The sequence below is a fragment of the Amphiura filiformis genome, chromosome 3, assembly GCF_039555335.1.
Source record: "Amphiura filiformis chromosome 3, Afil_fr2py, whole genome shotgun sequence".
NCBI classification, from domain to species: domain Eukaryota; kingdom Metazoa; phylum Echinodermata; class Ophiuroidea; order Amphilepidida; family Amphiuridae; genus Amphiura; species Amphiura filiformis.
In genome coordinates this window covers 30,593,436-30,606,770 of record NC_092630.1, presented here as the reverse complement: position 1 = coordinate 30,606,770, position 13,335 = coordinate 30,593,436, and the positions used below count along the sequence as shown (strand labels likewise).

The following is a 13,335-nucleotide window of genomic DNA, read 5'->3' as shown; positions in this document are numbered from 1 at the left end:
GAAAAATAAGGATGCAGGGGCTTTCCCCCCCTTTTTTTTTTTGAAAAATGGTGCAGTCCCCTATTTGGTCCATATTTGCATACACTACGATACCTAGAAAAAAAGAGGAGGCCTTTTTTATTTTTATTTTTTGGTAGGTTAAGCCCTTTACTGATTCCAAACTTTCCTGAAGTGCTTCTCATTCATTTGTAAGGCTATAGAAGGCTATAGAAACTTCTCAAACATCTTCATTAAATAGTTAAGGCCCCTAACAGTCAATTTTGAGTTTCTTGTCACATAATTTCTGAAAACAAGTGAGGTAACTTTTTCATTATTCATTATTTTTCTGCCTTTCATTATATGACCAACACGCATGTAAAATGTGTTGTTATTTGCCGCTCACTCATTTGAAGATGGATCTTTAGCCCAAATGAGATTCAAAAGTATATTAAAAAGAGTCTGCAAGGTTGACAGCAAAATGTATGTTGTGATTTTTCTTTTTCCACAAAAAATAAAGGGATATTCATTATTTTTTTTTGCAAATATAACCAGTTTTTATCAGTATTTTTTTTTTTTTCACAATAATGAATTCAAGTGAGGGTCTGAAAATGAAGTGAGGGCGGGTGACGGGAAACTCAAAATCGACTTTCCTTGGCCTAAAACTGAAATTTTAGAAAATAATTTTTTTTAAAGAATATTAAAAAAAGGAAGCGGGAGGGGACACTAAACATGTTTCTTTTCTTACTCGGCCTAAAAGAGTGCCAATCAGATGCATTATTGATACATGTTTTATTGAGGATGTGCTACAAAAGTAGGCCTATTTATTAATAACTTGGGTCAATAACACAAGCAAATGCCCAGGTAAACAATTATGCCAAAGTCACAAAGAAATCAGCAGTTAGTATTGAATTTTTAATAGATTCCGTGTAAACATGGTAAACAAAGAATTGCTGATGTGCAATAAAAGTTGTTATGTTGAGAGGATGTGAGTGTGGCACATGAATATTTAACTTTTTCAATCTTTTCTTTGGTCATGGACTTACAACAGCTGGTCAAGACATGCAGAACAAGCTACAGTGTACTTTGGATTGTTTAGTTCTTGTTTGCCTTTTATAGAAAGCAGGTGAAATGAAGGTTGTTCTGAAGGTTTCCAGAAAAAGGTCTTATTAAAGTATACAAGTGAATTAACATAGGATATGTCCTTGTCTGTTTGTAATTTTAGCCTTTTGCTTCTTCATACTGTCACACTCACATGGATTATTTGGAATATAAGTTGGATTGGCTGATGAACTTGATGTGATATGAACTACGAATGCTAATTGCAGTTGAAAACATTTCACCAAAAATGATGCAGTGACTGGTTTGTTTACAAATGGAAATTCTTTGTGCTGGTATTGAGCAGTGGTGCACATTTTAGTATGCCATTGTCACCTGGAGCAAAAAGGAAGCTACTTCACAGCTATTGATTCCAAAGTTCATATTTTACACTTCTTATTAATCATGTAATAATAGGTGAGGATCGTAAACACTTGAGTGAAATTTCTGTATTATAAACAGTTTATTGGTACATCTGTCACATGTGTATATTTTGTAGTCAGAACTATTAAGTATTATGGTTTAGAAATTCTTCCGTTTTGTTTTGTATGTGTTTTTTTTCTGGATTTACAGTGAACATTATTTAAATGGCACGTAATTATTTTCATGAAGGGATGGAAGTATCCCATTGTTCCAGGCCTTTTTTGAAGGCGTTAATAGTACCATCTATATGCTAAAAGTAAAAGACTACACGTAGATGCTACAAAACGAAAAACTATGCTGCCAAGGAAATTCTTCCTGTGATGTTCAGTGATGCAGTAGATGTTTATATACTGTATGGTAGATGAACAAAGGATACACTTATATTGTAGTGTGATCATAGAAGGGTTTACTGGCAATTACTGCCACCTTTGTTGTCTTCGTTTTACTTATGATACTTTTTTCACTTTCATATATTCATGTAGACTGGTTTTGATGCTTTGGCAAATATGATGGCTGCCAGTGAGAAACTCAGGGATCTGATCCAGAAACGAAACATGCACAGGTAAGGCATTATTGCCATTATTATTTTCCCAGTTTTGTAGATTTTCAGAATTTCACTGAATGTATCTATAGCACTTCCTCTGCTTTGTTTGTTTTTTTACAAGTAAATGTAATATTTCATATCGTATTACGAGTTTGGTAAAAACTTGAGTAAGTATTATAGTATTGTTAGTTACTACATGTAGCTTTAATATAATTTAGATTCAATAGAAAATTACAGAGTAAATGTATGCTAACATTTGCAAAATGTGAAACACAACATGGGGCCCATTAAGGGGGTACTACACCCTTGACCAATTTTGTGCCCATTTTTGCATTTTTCTCAAAAATTATAGCGCATTGGTGACAAGTAAGATATGTATATTATAGGGGCAAGGACTACCTCTACCGTACTGAAAATTCAGCAACTCAAAGCAAGTAGTTATTGATTTATTGATCAAATATTGGGTTCCCTCATTTTTGACTGTAACTCCACAACTGCTGTCTCTGCTGAAATAAAATTTCCAGTGCAGTAGTTGTAGTCCTTGCCCCTATAATATACATATCTATCTTGTCCCCAATGCGCTATACTTTTTGAGAAAAATGCAAAATAAGCACAAAATTAGGCAGGTGTAGTACCCCTTAAAGGTTACATTGGATCCATGTATTAAGTTGACATGCATTTTTTTTTGTCTCAGAAAGAATTCAAAGTTTGTGTAACAGAGTCTTTTTATTTAGTACTAAAATCAAAATCATTGAATATTTGAGGTTCACCTTTTGGCTTGTCCAAAGAGATGCATGGGTGATACACATTTTTATTTTGTATTTGCTGGGGGAGTGCAACCAATATTGTCATATCAGTTTGATATTAAAAGATAACCCTACTTGAACAGATGATTATTGTGCACACATGTCCCTGATGAAGATATATATGTATTATATTATATGTGACCAGCTCAAATTTTGGAATTCTTAATTTCACGGTATTTGACCTTGGGACTGAGTGGACTTTCAAATCCTTGAAAGTACTTATTAAGACGAGGTTTATTTAATCAATAATTGACAGTTGAACTATAATAATCCCTATTCAATCCTGTGTAAGACAGGAAACTAATTAGCACATTACTCAGACTAGCAATTTGGCAAAAAATATCAAGGTATCATTTACAAAATTATCGATATCTTGAAAAGTATTGATGCTATGTATATAATTTTAGTGTCATTTTGAAGCTTATTGTCCCATGCTTACATTTTTATTCAAATCATAAAATGTTAAAAATGCGACTTGTTCCTGGTTTTGTCGAAACAGGTCACATATAATGGTTGTTACTGAATTATGAATACTGAATCCAGAAACAGTAATGGACACAGGTTACATTTTCATTTTTTATCACATGCCGGCTGCCTGTTAATATTTATTTACTCTGTCATATTTATTTAGTCAGATCAAAATCCAGTCCTATTTTAAGAATAGATAACACCTATTGTGTTTAATATGTGACGCAATCTGGTCCATGGAGGCCAAAGGCGGCAAATTTGAAATTGAGATAAAGTCAACAATATGGAGTAAAAAACAATAAAATACATTAGAAAATAGACATCACCTTTGGTGTCTTCAGTATGATAGCTTAATAGGTAATTTAATTATTTAGAGTATTAAACTCAGTTTTCAAAATTGCCTCCTTTGGCCTCCATGGACATGTCAAATATCATGTTCAGTCAAGAAACTTCAGCATTTGGCACAATTTTCCTAAAAGGTTGTGCACATGGAATGACACCCCTCATATCAAGCCTTAATATAGAACCCATACAATTTCTCTTGTGTGCCAGCTTTATTTGTCTCACATCTAAGCTGCTTTCAAAACATTAATGAAACCATGTAATACTGAAATATCCTTAAATTCACATCTAATATTTAGGCTTTATTGAGTAAGTTACATGCAGTTTGGACTATGACATTAAAAAAATTAAAAATTAAAAGAATATTCCTGCTCCTAGTAATTTTTTTTTTCTTGGCCTAAAAGACCGATCAATTGGGAATTTAATAAGAGGTGAGCATTTCATATTATATCATATGATGAAACTGGGAAATCTGGGCAAAGCATTATGAAAGAATGAGTGAGGAAAAATGATTTCCTCTCACAAAAAAGGAATTCCCCCTCAGTCTAGGTTGCCTTGTATTATTCAATCTGTGATCCTGATCTTTGTTCCCATTCTATTCATGATTATCAATACTTCTTACACATTATGTCATTGTTCAGTCAGGTGATAATACATGTAAACAAACTTTCTTGTGTGTTTACATTTCAAATTTTCAATCTGAAGTGCTTACTTTTTTTGCCCGGGGGCACTTCAATTTGAAATGGATATAGGTGTAGGGCTGGCGCTTTTCGCACTAAGGGGCATTCGGTGAGAGCAACATGTAAAAAATATGGGGTCATTGGGTGAGAGCATGATTTTTGGCATTCGGTGAGAGCAAAATGTAAAAAATATGGGGTCATTGGGTGAGAACATGACCTTTTTTTTAAATGGAATCTTTGGGTGAGACCAAAACAGCGCCACAAAAACCTCGAAAATCGAATTTCTAGTTCTAAATGGCTTCAAATTTCTTTATTTTTTCAAAATAAGTAACAAAATCAGTGATAAATGAAAGTTGCTGTTCAAATTTAACTTATAAGGGTCTTTGGGTGACAGATCAAATGGAAAAATAGGGGTCTTGGGTGACAGAGTGCGGAGCGAGCATGTGTTAAGTAAAAAAATATGGGGTCTTTGGGTGACAGCGATGCTGAAAAAGGGGTCTTAACAGCCCTACATACGCGTCACCTCCAAAGTTGGAGTGCCTCCCCCGGGACTTTTTGTTGAGATTAGCTAAGCAGGAACCAGGGTTGCCAAACCCGCAATTTGGTAGCCCAATTGGGTGACTTTGGAAGATTTTTCCTGTGACTTTTGAACATTCCGGCCCCATAGAAACCAATGGTTAAGAAAAAAGTTGGGTGACTTTTCAACATTGGCTTCCAGGACTTAAGATAGTTTCCTATCCTATGGAAAACAATGGTTTACTTTTATGATGATTTGACCTGTGATTTGGGCTGACATTTTTGGCAACAATGGCAGGAACGTGCATGTGGAAACATGTGGATGGATGTGTATCTGTTCAAATATTCAAATAATAGATTGTGTTTATCTTTTCATGGAGGGCAAGGTAACCATTATGTGAGGACTGTTTGCACCTAGTCTGTGCTACAGACTGTGTACCTATATTATCCATAGGGAGATAAACTACTGGGAACCACACACTCTTGGAAACCATAGTGGGTACACTCGCTCCTTTCGCTATTCGTGGGGCATCTGGGTTTGTGACTCGCGGCTTTTGTCCCCTAAATCGCGAGAGTAGTCTTTGACAAGACTAATTTGCACCTGGTTTGCATGTACATATGTATCTGCATCAAAATGGATGATACCCATCAGTTTCCAGTGATTTTGGACAAGACTGCAGCCACATTCAAATAAATCATATATGATCCATCGAATTGGTAGCTAAATGTTATAAAAAGTCATTAAACTAAAAATTCTGGTCATTTATGATACTAAGGATCCAATGTTACATTTTCAATAAATGTCAATACTGATGGGGTACACTCTGTATATACACACACCTGTGGGTCCCACAACCCCATCCACCCATCTACCCCCTTCCACACATACACACAAACATATATATATACATACATAAAAAATATAGACACAGATATTAATACATTTCACAACACTGTGTTTCACGCCAAAGCGATCTTCAGGTGAATAAATTAAAAAAAAAAAAAAAAAAAAAATTTTATTTTATTTTTTTTTAAATTTATTCACCTGAATATCGCTTTGGTGTGAAACATAGTTTTGTGAAATGTATTAATATTTGTGTCTATATTTTTTAAAATAGCTCTACCATTTATTGGTATCGAGCACTGTATAGCTGTCTGTGATACTTTTACTTCTTAATATATACATACATATATATATATAGCCTACACCCACCCACATGTTCTTGTTCCTGCAATCAAATGTGGACTTTCAGCATAACCCTTCCAACCAGGGTACTACATTGTACACTATAATGCTATCTGACTGCACACCTCAAACTACAGCAAATACCATGAAGATTCACCTAATGGCAGTACGGACTCCCTTGACTATGGTCTTCATCCATGGCATTGTCTTTTTAAAGACATTTCTTGTTTATGAGTACATCTGGAAAGGGCAATAGAATATTTTATCTTGGCCCTATCAAACAACTGATTTGATAAGTAAATGGGAAAATGGGTAATAATGTCATTGGATGATAATTATATACCATGATTTTTGTTCTCCCTTTTTTCTGTAGTGAAGTACTTGAGATTGTTGGCAAACATCAGAAGGATGCCGGTGTACAAGAAGCTGCTATTAGAACCATCAAGTATCTGGCGATGTCAAGTAAGATTTCAAAATTGGGCTATTCCATTCAAAATCCACACTACCCCTGTGGAAGATTTTTGAAATATCTTCCCATGGGGGAATATGAATTTCAAATGTAATGAACACATTAGCAGTACCATTTGAAACTCACCCTCCCTCAGTGATTCAGGTTGAATCTTTCTCAGAGGGTGGATGAAATTTAAATGGAGCTGCCTAATATGGTCATTCCATTTGAAATTTATGTTCCCCCGAGGAAGATATTTCCAAAATCTTCCACAGAGGTAGTGTGGATTTTAAATGGAATAGCCCATTATATTTCTTGGTATTTTTATTTAATTAATTTATTTATTTATAACAATAGGCTAGAAAGCCTGGACAAACCCAATAGTGAAATCACTAAATTAAAGGGATGCCCAATACATCAAAAACAAAAACAAAATAAAAAATACATAATTAGGACAAGGACAGGTGGAATGGAGAAATAAAAGGAGACCAAACGAAATGGCTACACGAGGTGGAGACAAACACCAGATTTAAAGGCTGGTAGAGAGGTGCTCTTGACAACATCCTCAGGCAGGTAGTTCCACAAGGTGGGAACATATGGGTAAAAGGACCTTTGGCAGAGTGTGAGCCTTCGGAAAGGTGTTTAGATGTATAGTAGAGAAGAGGAACTCTACATTATAACCTTTTACCTATTACCAAACATACCCAGGAAAAATATAAGGAAAATTGAGGACACAGTTGTACGAAGTCAATTTTCAGATTTTTGAATCATGATAAAGAATTTTTGTATGTAGTGATATGAATGGCAAGTTATAGTACATGTAGGTGAAAATATTTGGTATTTAAAAAGGAAGGAACCAGCTACCATCCTTGTATCATTTGTGAGTCTATAGTCGATCAAAATCACATTCAGTACATGAGCCAATAACAGAGCTTTATTTCGCTGAAAACCCCATTATGATTAGCCTTATGGCTCCAGAGATGTGATCATTATTTTTAGTGTTGCTCAGAACAACAAACTACAAAGGAAGTTGAATACTATTATTGGCTATACATGTATCTCAAGATCAATATTCCTGACATCCGACTCGATTTTACTTGATCACATCACATTTTTATCTCGTTGAAGGCTATCTTTAATAATGTCATAACCCATCACAAACTGTAATGTTGTGATTTCTTTGAGAGTGCTTCCTCTCCTTCTGCTGGTGCAGTTATCAGTGGCGTACCGTGGCCGCTCCTACCCCGGGGGGCTGAAGAAAATTCAATTTTGCCGTCCCTTCCTCAAAAGCCTGAAAAGGGTGACCCAATTTTTTTTTTGGTCGTTTTTAAGAGTGAAGAGCAAGCAAAAAAAAAAAAAAAGAAAGAAAAAAAGGCTTATAGGCGCTGGTGCCGTAAAAGCAACAGATTTTTGATGTATAGTACCATTTTTTCACAATTTTTTATACTTTTTCACATTTTTTCTTTACTAATTCTTTTTGCCACCCCTTCTTCTTCCGCCGCCCCTTCGTTTCCCGTTTCCCTTACCCCGGGGTGCTCGTGCCCCCAAATTTCCCCCCAAAATATGCGTATGGTTATACATGTTTCAATTTGAACTGCAAGTGGTACAGACTTGGTTTAAATGGAATATAGCTGGGTCAATAAAAATCATAAAACTGTTGTCAAGTGCATAAAACAAATTTCTTTACTGAAGACAGACTACAGCATAATGCATGAGGTGGTGTGTTACATCATGACCCAATAGTTGGTTGTTAATGATCATCCTTGTTGCTTGCTCGGCAGTTTTTTATATATGTACCATTGTGCATACCATATTCGTTCCAACAACTGCCCAGGGTGCTTAACAAAGTCATTTTGTGTGGGCGCTTATTTTTTACATTGTTTACATAATTGCATACTTTAAAAATGGCCAAAAATATTTATTCATTATCATCGGTGTGCATGCCATAGGTTTCAGACCATGATCCAGATATGCATGGGCAGTTAATATTATCATAGTTTGCTTGTTGGCAACTGGTTGGGTGCCTATAGGGGCATGGGCAGTTGATGGAATGAATATGATACATCATATTTTGTATCTAATTCTCGATCACGAGAGCCAACTTGAGTACGCATATATATTTGCGTTGAGCGTACTACACAAAGCCACATGCTTACGGCGCAAGCACATCTTTTGAGAACTGACCAATCACAGTGTTTGGTCGCGCGATTGTGTTGTTCCACGAAAGGTACGCTGATGCAATATGATGCAGAAGGTACATCCACCCATGATCGAGAATAAAATATTTTGCCTTTAATGAGGACAACACTTGCCAAATCGAATCTTTTTAGGACAGTTAAGTGGTTGTGTGCAGTTATCAATTACCCCAGTCATGGCATAACATTGACAATAGACCAGACCCTGTATCCTTTGTTGTTTGTAAACCAACAGTCAGCTCATCTGTATAATTGTGCATTATCTTTTCTACAGGTGACATTTGCAAAGCTTTGTTGGAGGAAGATGTTCTTGAAGTCATTTTAACATCTATGAATCTATTTAGAGAAAATGATAAGCTTCAGATCACATCTTGCCAAGCACTAAGACAAATCTTATCAGAAGGTATGTATTCAACTTTTGTCCTATCTGAGCGGGCTGATAAAAACGAGAACTACCCTGGGTTTAATTGATTAATCTTAGAATTCTTTTTGTTCCTGAAAAATCGGTTGTAAACTATTGTAAACCGACGTGTTCTGTACAATGCAATGTAATACAATACGATTTTAAAGGGAATTTGCCGTTACTTCTGAGATTTTTACCAAGTATCAGCGCTAAGTCACTCACCGATTTTCTGTGATTAAATCTCAAACTTCAGTTAGAACACATTTAGGCCTTATATGTGTAATTTTATGGCTGTTTGTATGTATATACATATCCATAGGGATATTGCTTGACAAAACCAAGAGAATTTCTTGACAAAACCAAGAGAATTGTTTCGCACTACAACTGGTGCAGACCTGGCTAAAATCGGATGCAGGTGGATGAAATACATATTTGAAGTGCACGCAACATGATCATCTTGAATGTGAATGGAAGTGTAAACCAGTAATACCAATCATGTAGTTGCAGACTGGAAAAGAGTGCCAGAAACTAGTTTCCGGGAAAAGTGGATCAGATGACTATACCTGATGAAGTCCTCCGATGTGAAGGATGAAATATTGCAGTGAATAAAAATTCACTTGGTTTTGTCAAGCAAAAATACAAAAAATAAATCTAGTCTAAGAAAATATACTGATGTTGTGATTTTAAGCAGATCCTGTAAGACAGGTGCAGTTTGTTGATGAAGATCACCATCACTCCGTCATGGATACCATTAATGAGCATAAGGAGAATGCCAATGTCCTCACTGAAGCTTTTCTACTTCTAGCGCTTCTTGCCCACCCAGGTGAGGCGATTTGATATTTCTTTACAAGTCCTATTGTCACCTATTACCGTACTGACTCGAGTATAGTCCCACCCCGTTTTTGGGTGAACATTTTTCAAAATTGGGGGTGGGACTATACTCGATTTTTTTATATTTTTTTTTGAAGTTATTTATTTTTTCAGCTTTGGAGTGTCCCTGGACCTAGACCTAAATGCTAGGATCATTCATGGTTGATTTTAAAAAAAAGAAAGAAAGAAGGCCTATGTGTTTTGAATAAATTTGTACTCATGCCATACATGTACTCTTTTAATGATTTCAAAATGCATACAAATTCTTTTTTTTAAAAATCAACCATGAATGATCCTAGCACTTTAAAAAAAAAAAAATTTAATTTCTGAAATTTTTCGACAATTTGGGGGTGTGACTTTACCCGAAGGTGAGACTATACTTGCGTCAGTACGGTAATACCTGACTTCCACTGTAAAATGATGTATCTACTGGTAATGTATAAGGCTAACAAAAAGAAAAGGAATTGTTTGATTGTCCTCATCCAACCGACCCTAATCTGGAAAATTTGTAAAAAAAAGTTTTATTTCTGTTTTACTGTTCAAAAGAATATTGAGCCTAATTTTTGAAATTCCAGAAAAGGTGTGTGTTTTTGTTGACATTTTTGACATCCGTAAAGGTTTTTGACATCCAGAAAGGTTTTTTTAGACTTCTAAACTGTTTTAAAATGTGATTGAAGTAGTATACAGTAGCGAAATATCCCAGTTTACACCCATTTGGGCTATTTATTAAGCTAATTAGGCCTATTCATGTTTTGGCCATGACCTTTAATAAAAATTATTAGAAAAAAAAAATCCAACCAAGCGATCTTACCCCTTGGGAGAGATCTATGGACAATTAAACAAATTTCTTTTTGTTGGCCTAATGCATATACTGCATGTTTGCATTTTAAATCAATCAAACTTTTCTGCAGAGCAATGAATACTGTCAATGTGAAGTTTTTGGTGCTTCTGTGTACAAAGTGAAATTTAAAGTTTACTTAGCCATGAGTATTTTCTGGAATAAATACTTACAGCTCGGTAGATTTGACATTATTTGTGATTTGCATACAGTGTATACCAATAATCATCATTTGGGCATATATGGTATTCTTCTGCATGCTTAAACTGTTGATAGGTCAGACTGTTCACTTCCTTAATCCTTAATTAAAGGAATACCTTGGTGTACATTCAAACTAAATTAAAGTACATTTTGACCAAGTATAACTTTCTGTGGTACTGATGCTGGTTTCATACTTTTCTGCCGCTTTGCCGCTCTGAAGATGATTTTACTTCACTGCGCAGTCGTCCCAGAAACGCTAGCAGTGACCAGCAGCAAGCTGATATATATCGATCACTCCACCACTTTACCGTGGTGGCAGCACTGCTGCCAGTTGAATTCAGATCAACTCGGAGTGGTGCTGCTCTGACGTATGAAAACAAAATATGATTTTGGAGCGGTGTTGAGCGGCAAGAGGGGCTTTCAGAGTCATGCCGCTGCCACTCATCTTATCTGTGCCGCTCCGCTTGCAAACAAGTGCAAGCGGCATGATAAAGCGTCACGCCCCTTAGCGGCAGAAAGTATGAAACCAGCAGCTTTTAACCCTTCCGAAATCTTCATGCAGTCTTTTGTCAATTGTAATCTAAAACTACATTTGTAATCTTTAAAATCTACATGTATATAACATTTTACACCATTACATTTTCTTGTATTTTTAGTTGACATTGTCGTACTCACAGGACAATTTTTTTCATTTTGTTCACAGAGGAATCTTATGATGTACTACTACAAGAGGTTCACAAATGTTTAATCCGAGCAATGAAAGCATTTCCAGAGCATGCTGATCTACAAGAAGCAGCCTGCACTCTTCTTGAATCGGTCGCAAAAACTTGTAAGTGCACATTTTTTATAGGCCATGTACTGCACTTGCTAAAATCTTGGTTATCAAAATATGATGTGCAATAAAATGCATGCCATTATGCACAAGTGCTTTACAACCACACAGCATGTTTTCACTGGCACGCAACTGGTTTTCACCAGTATTTGACATTGTCTTGCCCTCACCTTTAAAAATGAGGTAAATATTTCAATGTCAGTTAAGGAGTTGGATGTTTTTAACTTAAGTTCTGATCTATGAAAACAAATGTGTCAAAAGGACATTAAAATCCTAAAATCGTAACTCTGGGACTGCCTTTTGAGGAGAGCAAATCTGATATAGGAGAGTGATTTTGAGCTCTCCTTAGTTAGCCATTCTCTCCTTACATTCTATTGTAAATGCTCTAAACAGCTCTCCTTGAAGGCTCCAAAAGAGCTATTTAATGCTCTCCTGCAAATAAAAGGCAGTCTGCTGAATTATCATCATGAACTTTTGACATCTATTTTGTCAGACAAATAACTTGGGTTTCCTGCAAATGTTAAGAGAAGAAGGTGTGTCTGGGGGTGTTTGTACATTTGCCATTGACTTGTAGTAAACATTAAAAAAACTTAAATTGCTGGTAACATAGAAAAATTATGTATCAAAGGTTCATTTTCCTTCTTGATGATGGTGATATGTTCAGTTTTGTAATGCAAAATATGTTTATTGCAGGAGGCAGCCTTTGAAAAAAATATCAACCACTCAATAACCCGTCTGTTTAACCTGTATACATGTTTCTTATTTTTCAGTTGAAAGTCAACAGCTGCTGGAAGTGAATGGAGCATCCAGACTAGTCTTACAGGCACTGCACAAATTCCCTTCCAATGGCACTCTGCAAACTACCTGCTTACGTACACTCAACTGTCTAGGTAATCACAACAGTGTCTTTGTTTGTTTGTTTGTTTAAATAAACAATTATGTGTACGTAGTTCAAAATAGTCAACAAGTAGAGAATACTGTGGTATCAAACGTGACACATTATCCCTTGGGAAGGTTCTCTGCGTTTTACTGGGTACACATGCTTGTTCCATGGATCTGACAGCGACCCCTAACAGAGCTATATTGCAGTGAAAATATACCCCTAAACATTGTTCAACCTGTCAGTAGCAAGACTCATAATTATCATCTCAGGCCATGACAAATTTTATATTTTAGCTTGCCCGATCAGGCAGGCAATATTCAAAAATTGGTTGCCTGAAATTGCCCAAGGCAAATTGGTTGCCTGAAATTGCCCAAAATTGGTTCCCTGAAATTGCGCCGAATTTGGCAGTTTCATTCTTACGGAAATCCTATAAATGAGTATTCATGAAATGCACTATAAAAAATAACATTTCATTCATTTATTTCACTTAGAACTGTTGTTTCTTGTGGAAAATAATGTGTATTTTATGTGATTTACGTATTTTGCCAACCACTAATACATCTCAATCTCAATCATAATGCAAATACATGGCCAGCTGACATCATTGACGTCATGATATTTGCACG

The 13,335-nt window shown here is 35.7% G+C and overlaps 1 protein-coding gene across 1 annotated transcript in view; it reads left to right on the top strand.

Moving 5' to 3' along the window:
- LOC140148344 (leucine-rich repeat serine/threonine-protein kinase 2-like) overlaps positions 1–13,335 on the top strand; it is a 169,604-nt gene that overhangs the window by 36,354 nt on the left and 119,915 nt on the right. The window contains exons 4-9 of the mRNA XM_072170267.1: positions 1,980–2,059; positions 6,413–6,501; positions 8,957–9,085; positions 9,774–9,908; positions 11,698–11,823; positions 12,597–12,716. Of these exons, the coding sequence (XP_072026368.1) occupies positions 1,980–2,059; positions 6,413–6,501; positions 8,957–9,085; positions 9,774–9,908; positions 11,698–11,823; positions 12,597–12,716 (679 nt within the window). The remainder of the gene's footprint in view (positions 1–1,979; positions 2,060–6,412; positions 6,502–8,956; positions 9,086–9,773; positions 9,909–11,697; positions 11,824–12,596; positions 12,717–13,335) is intronic.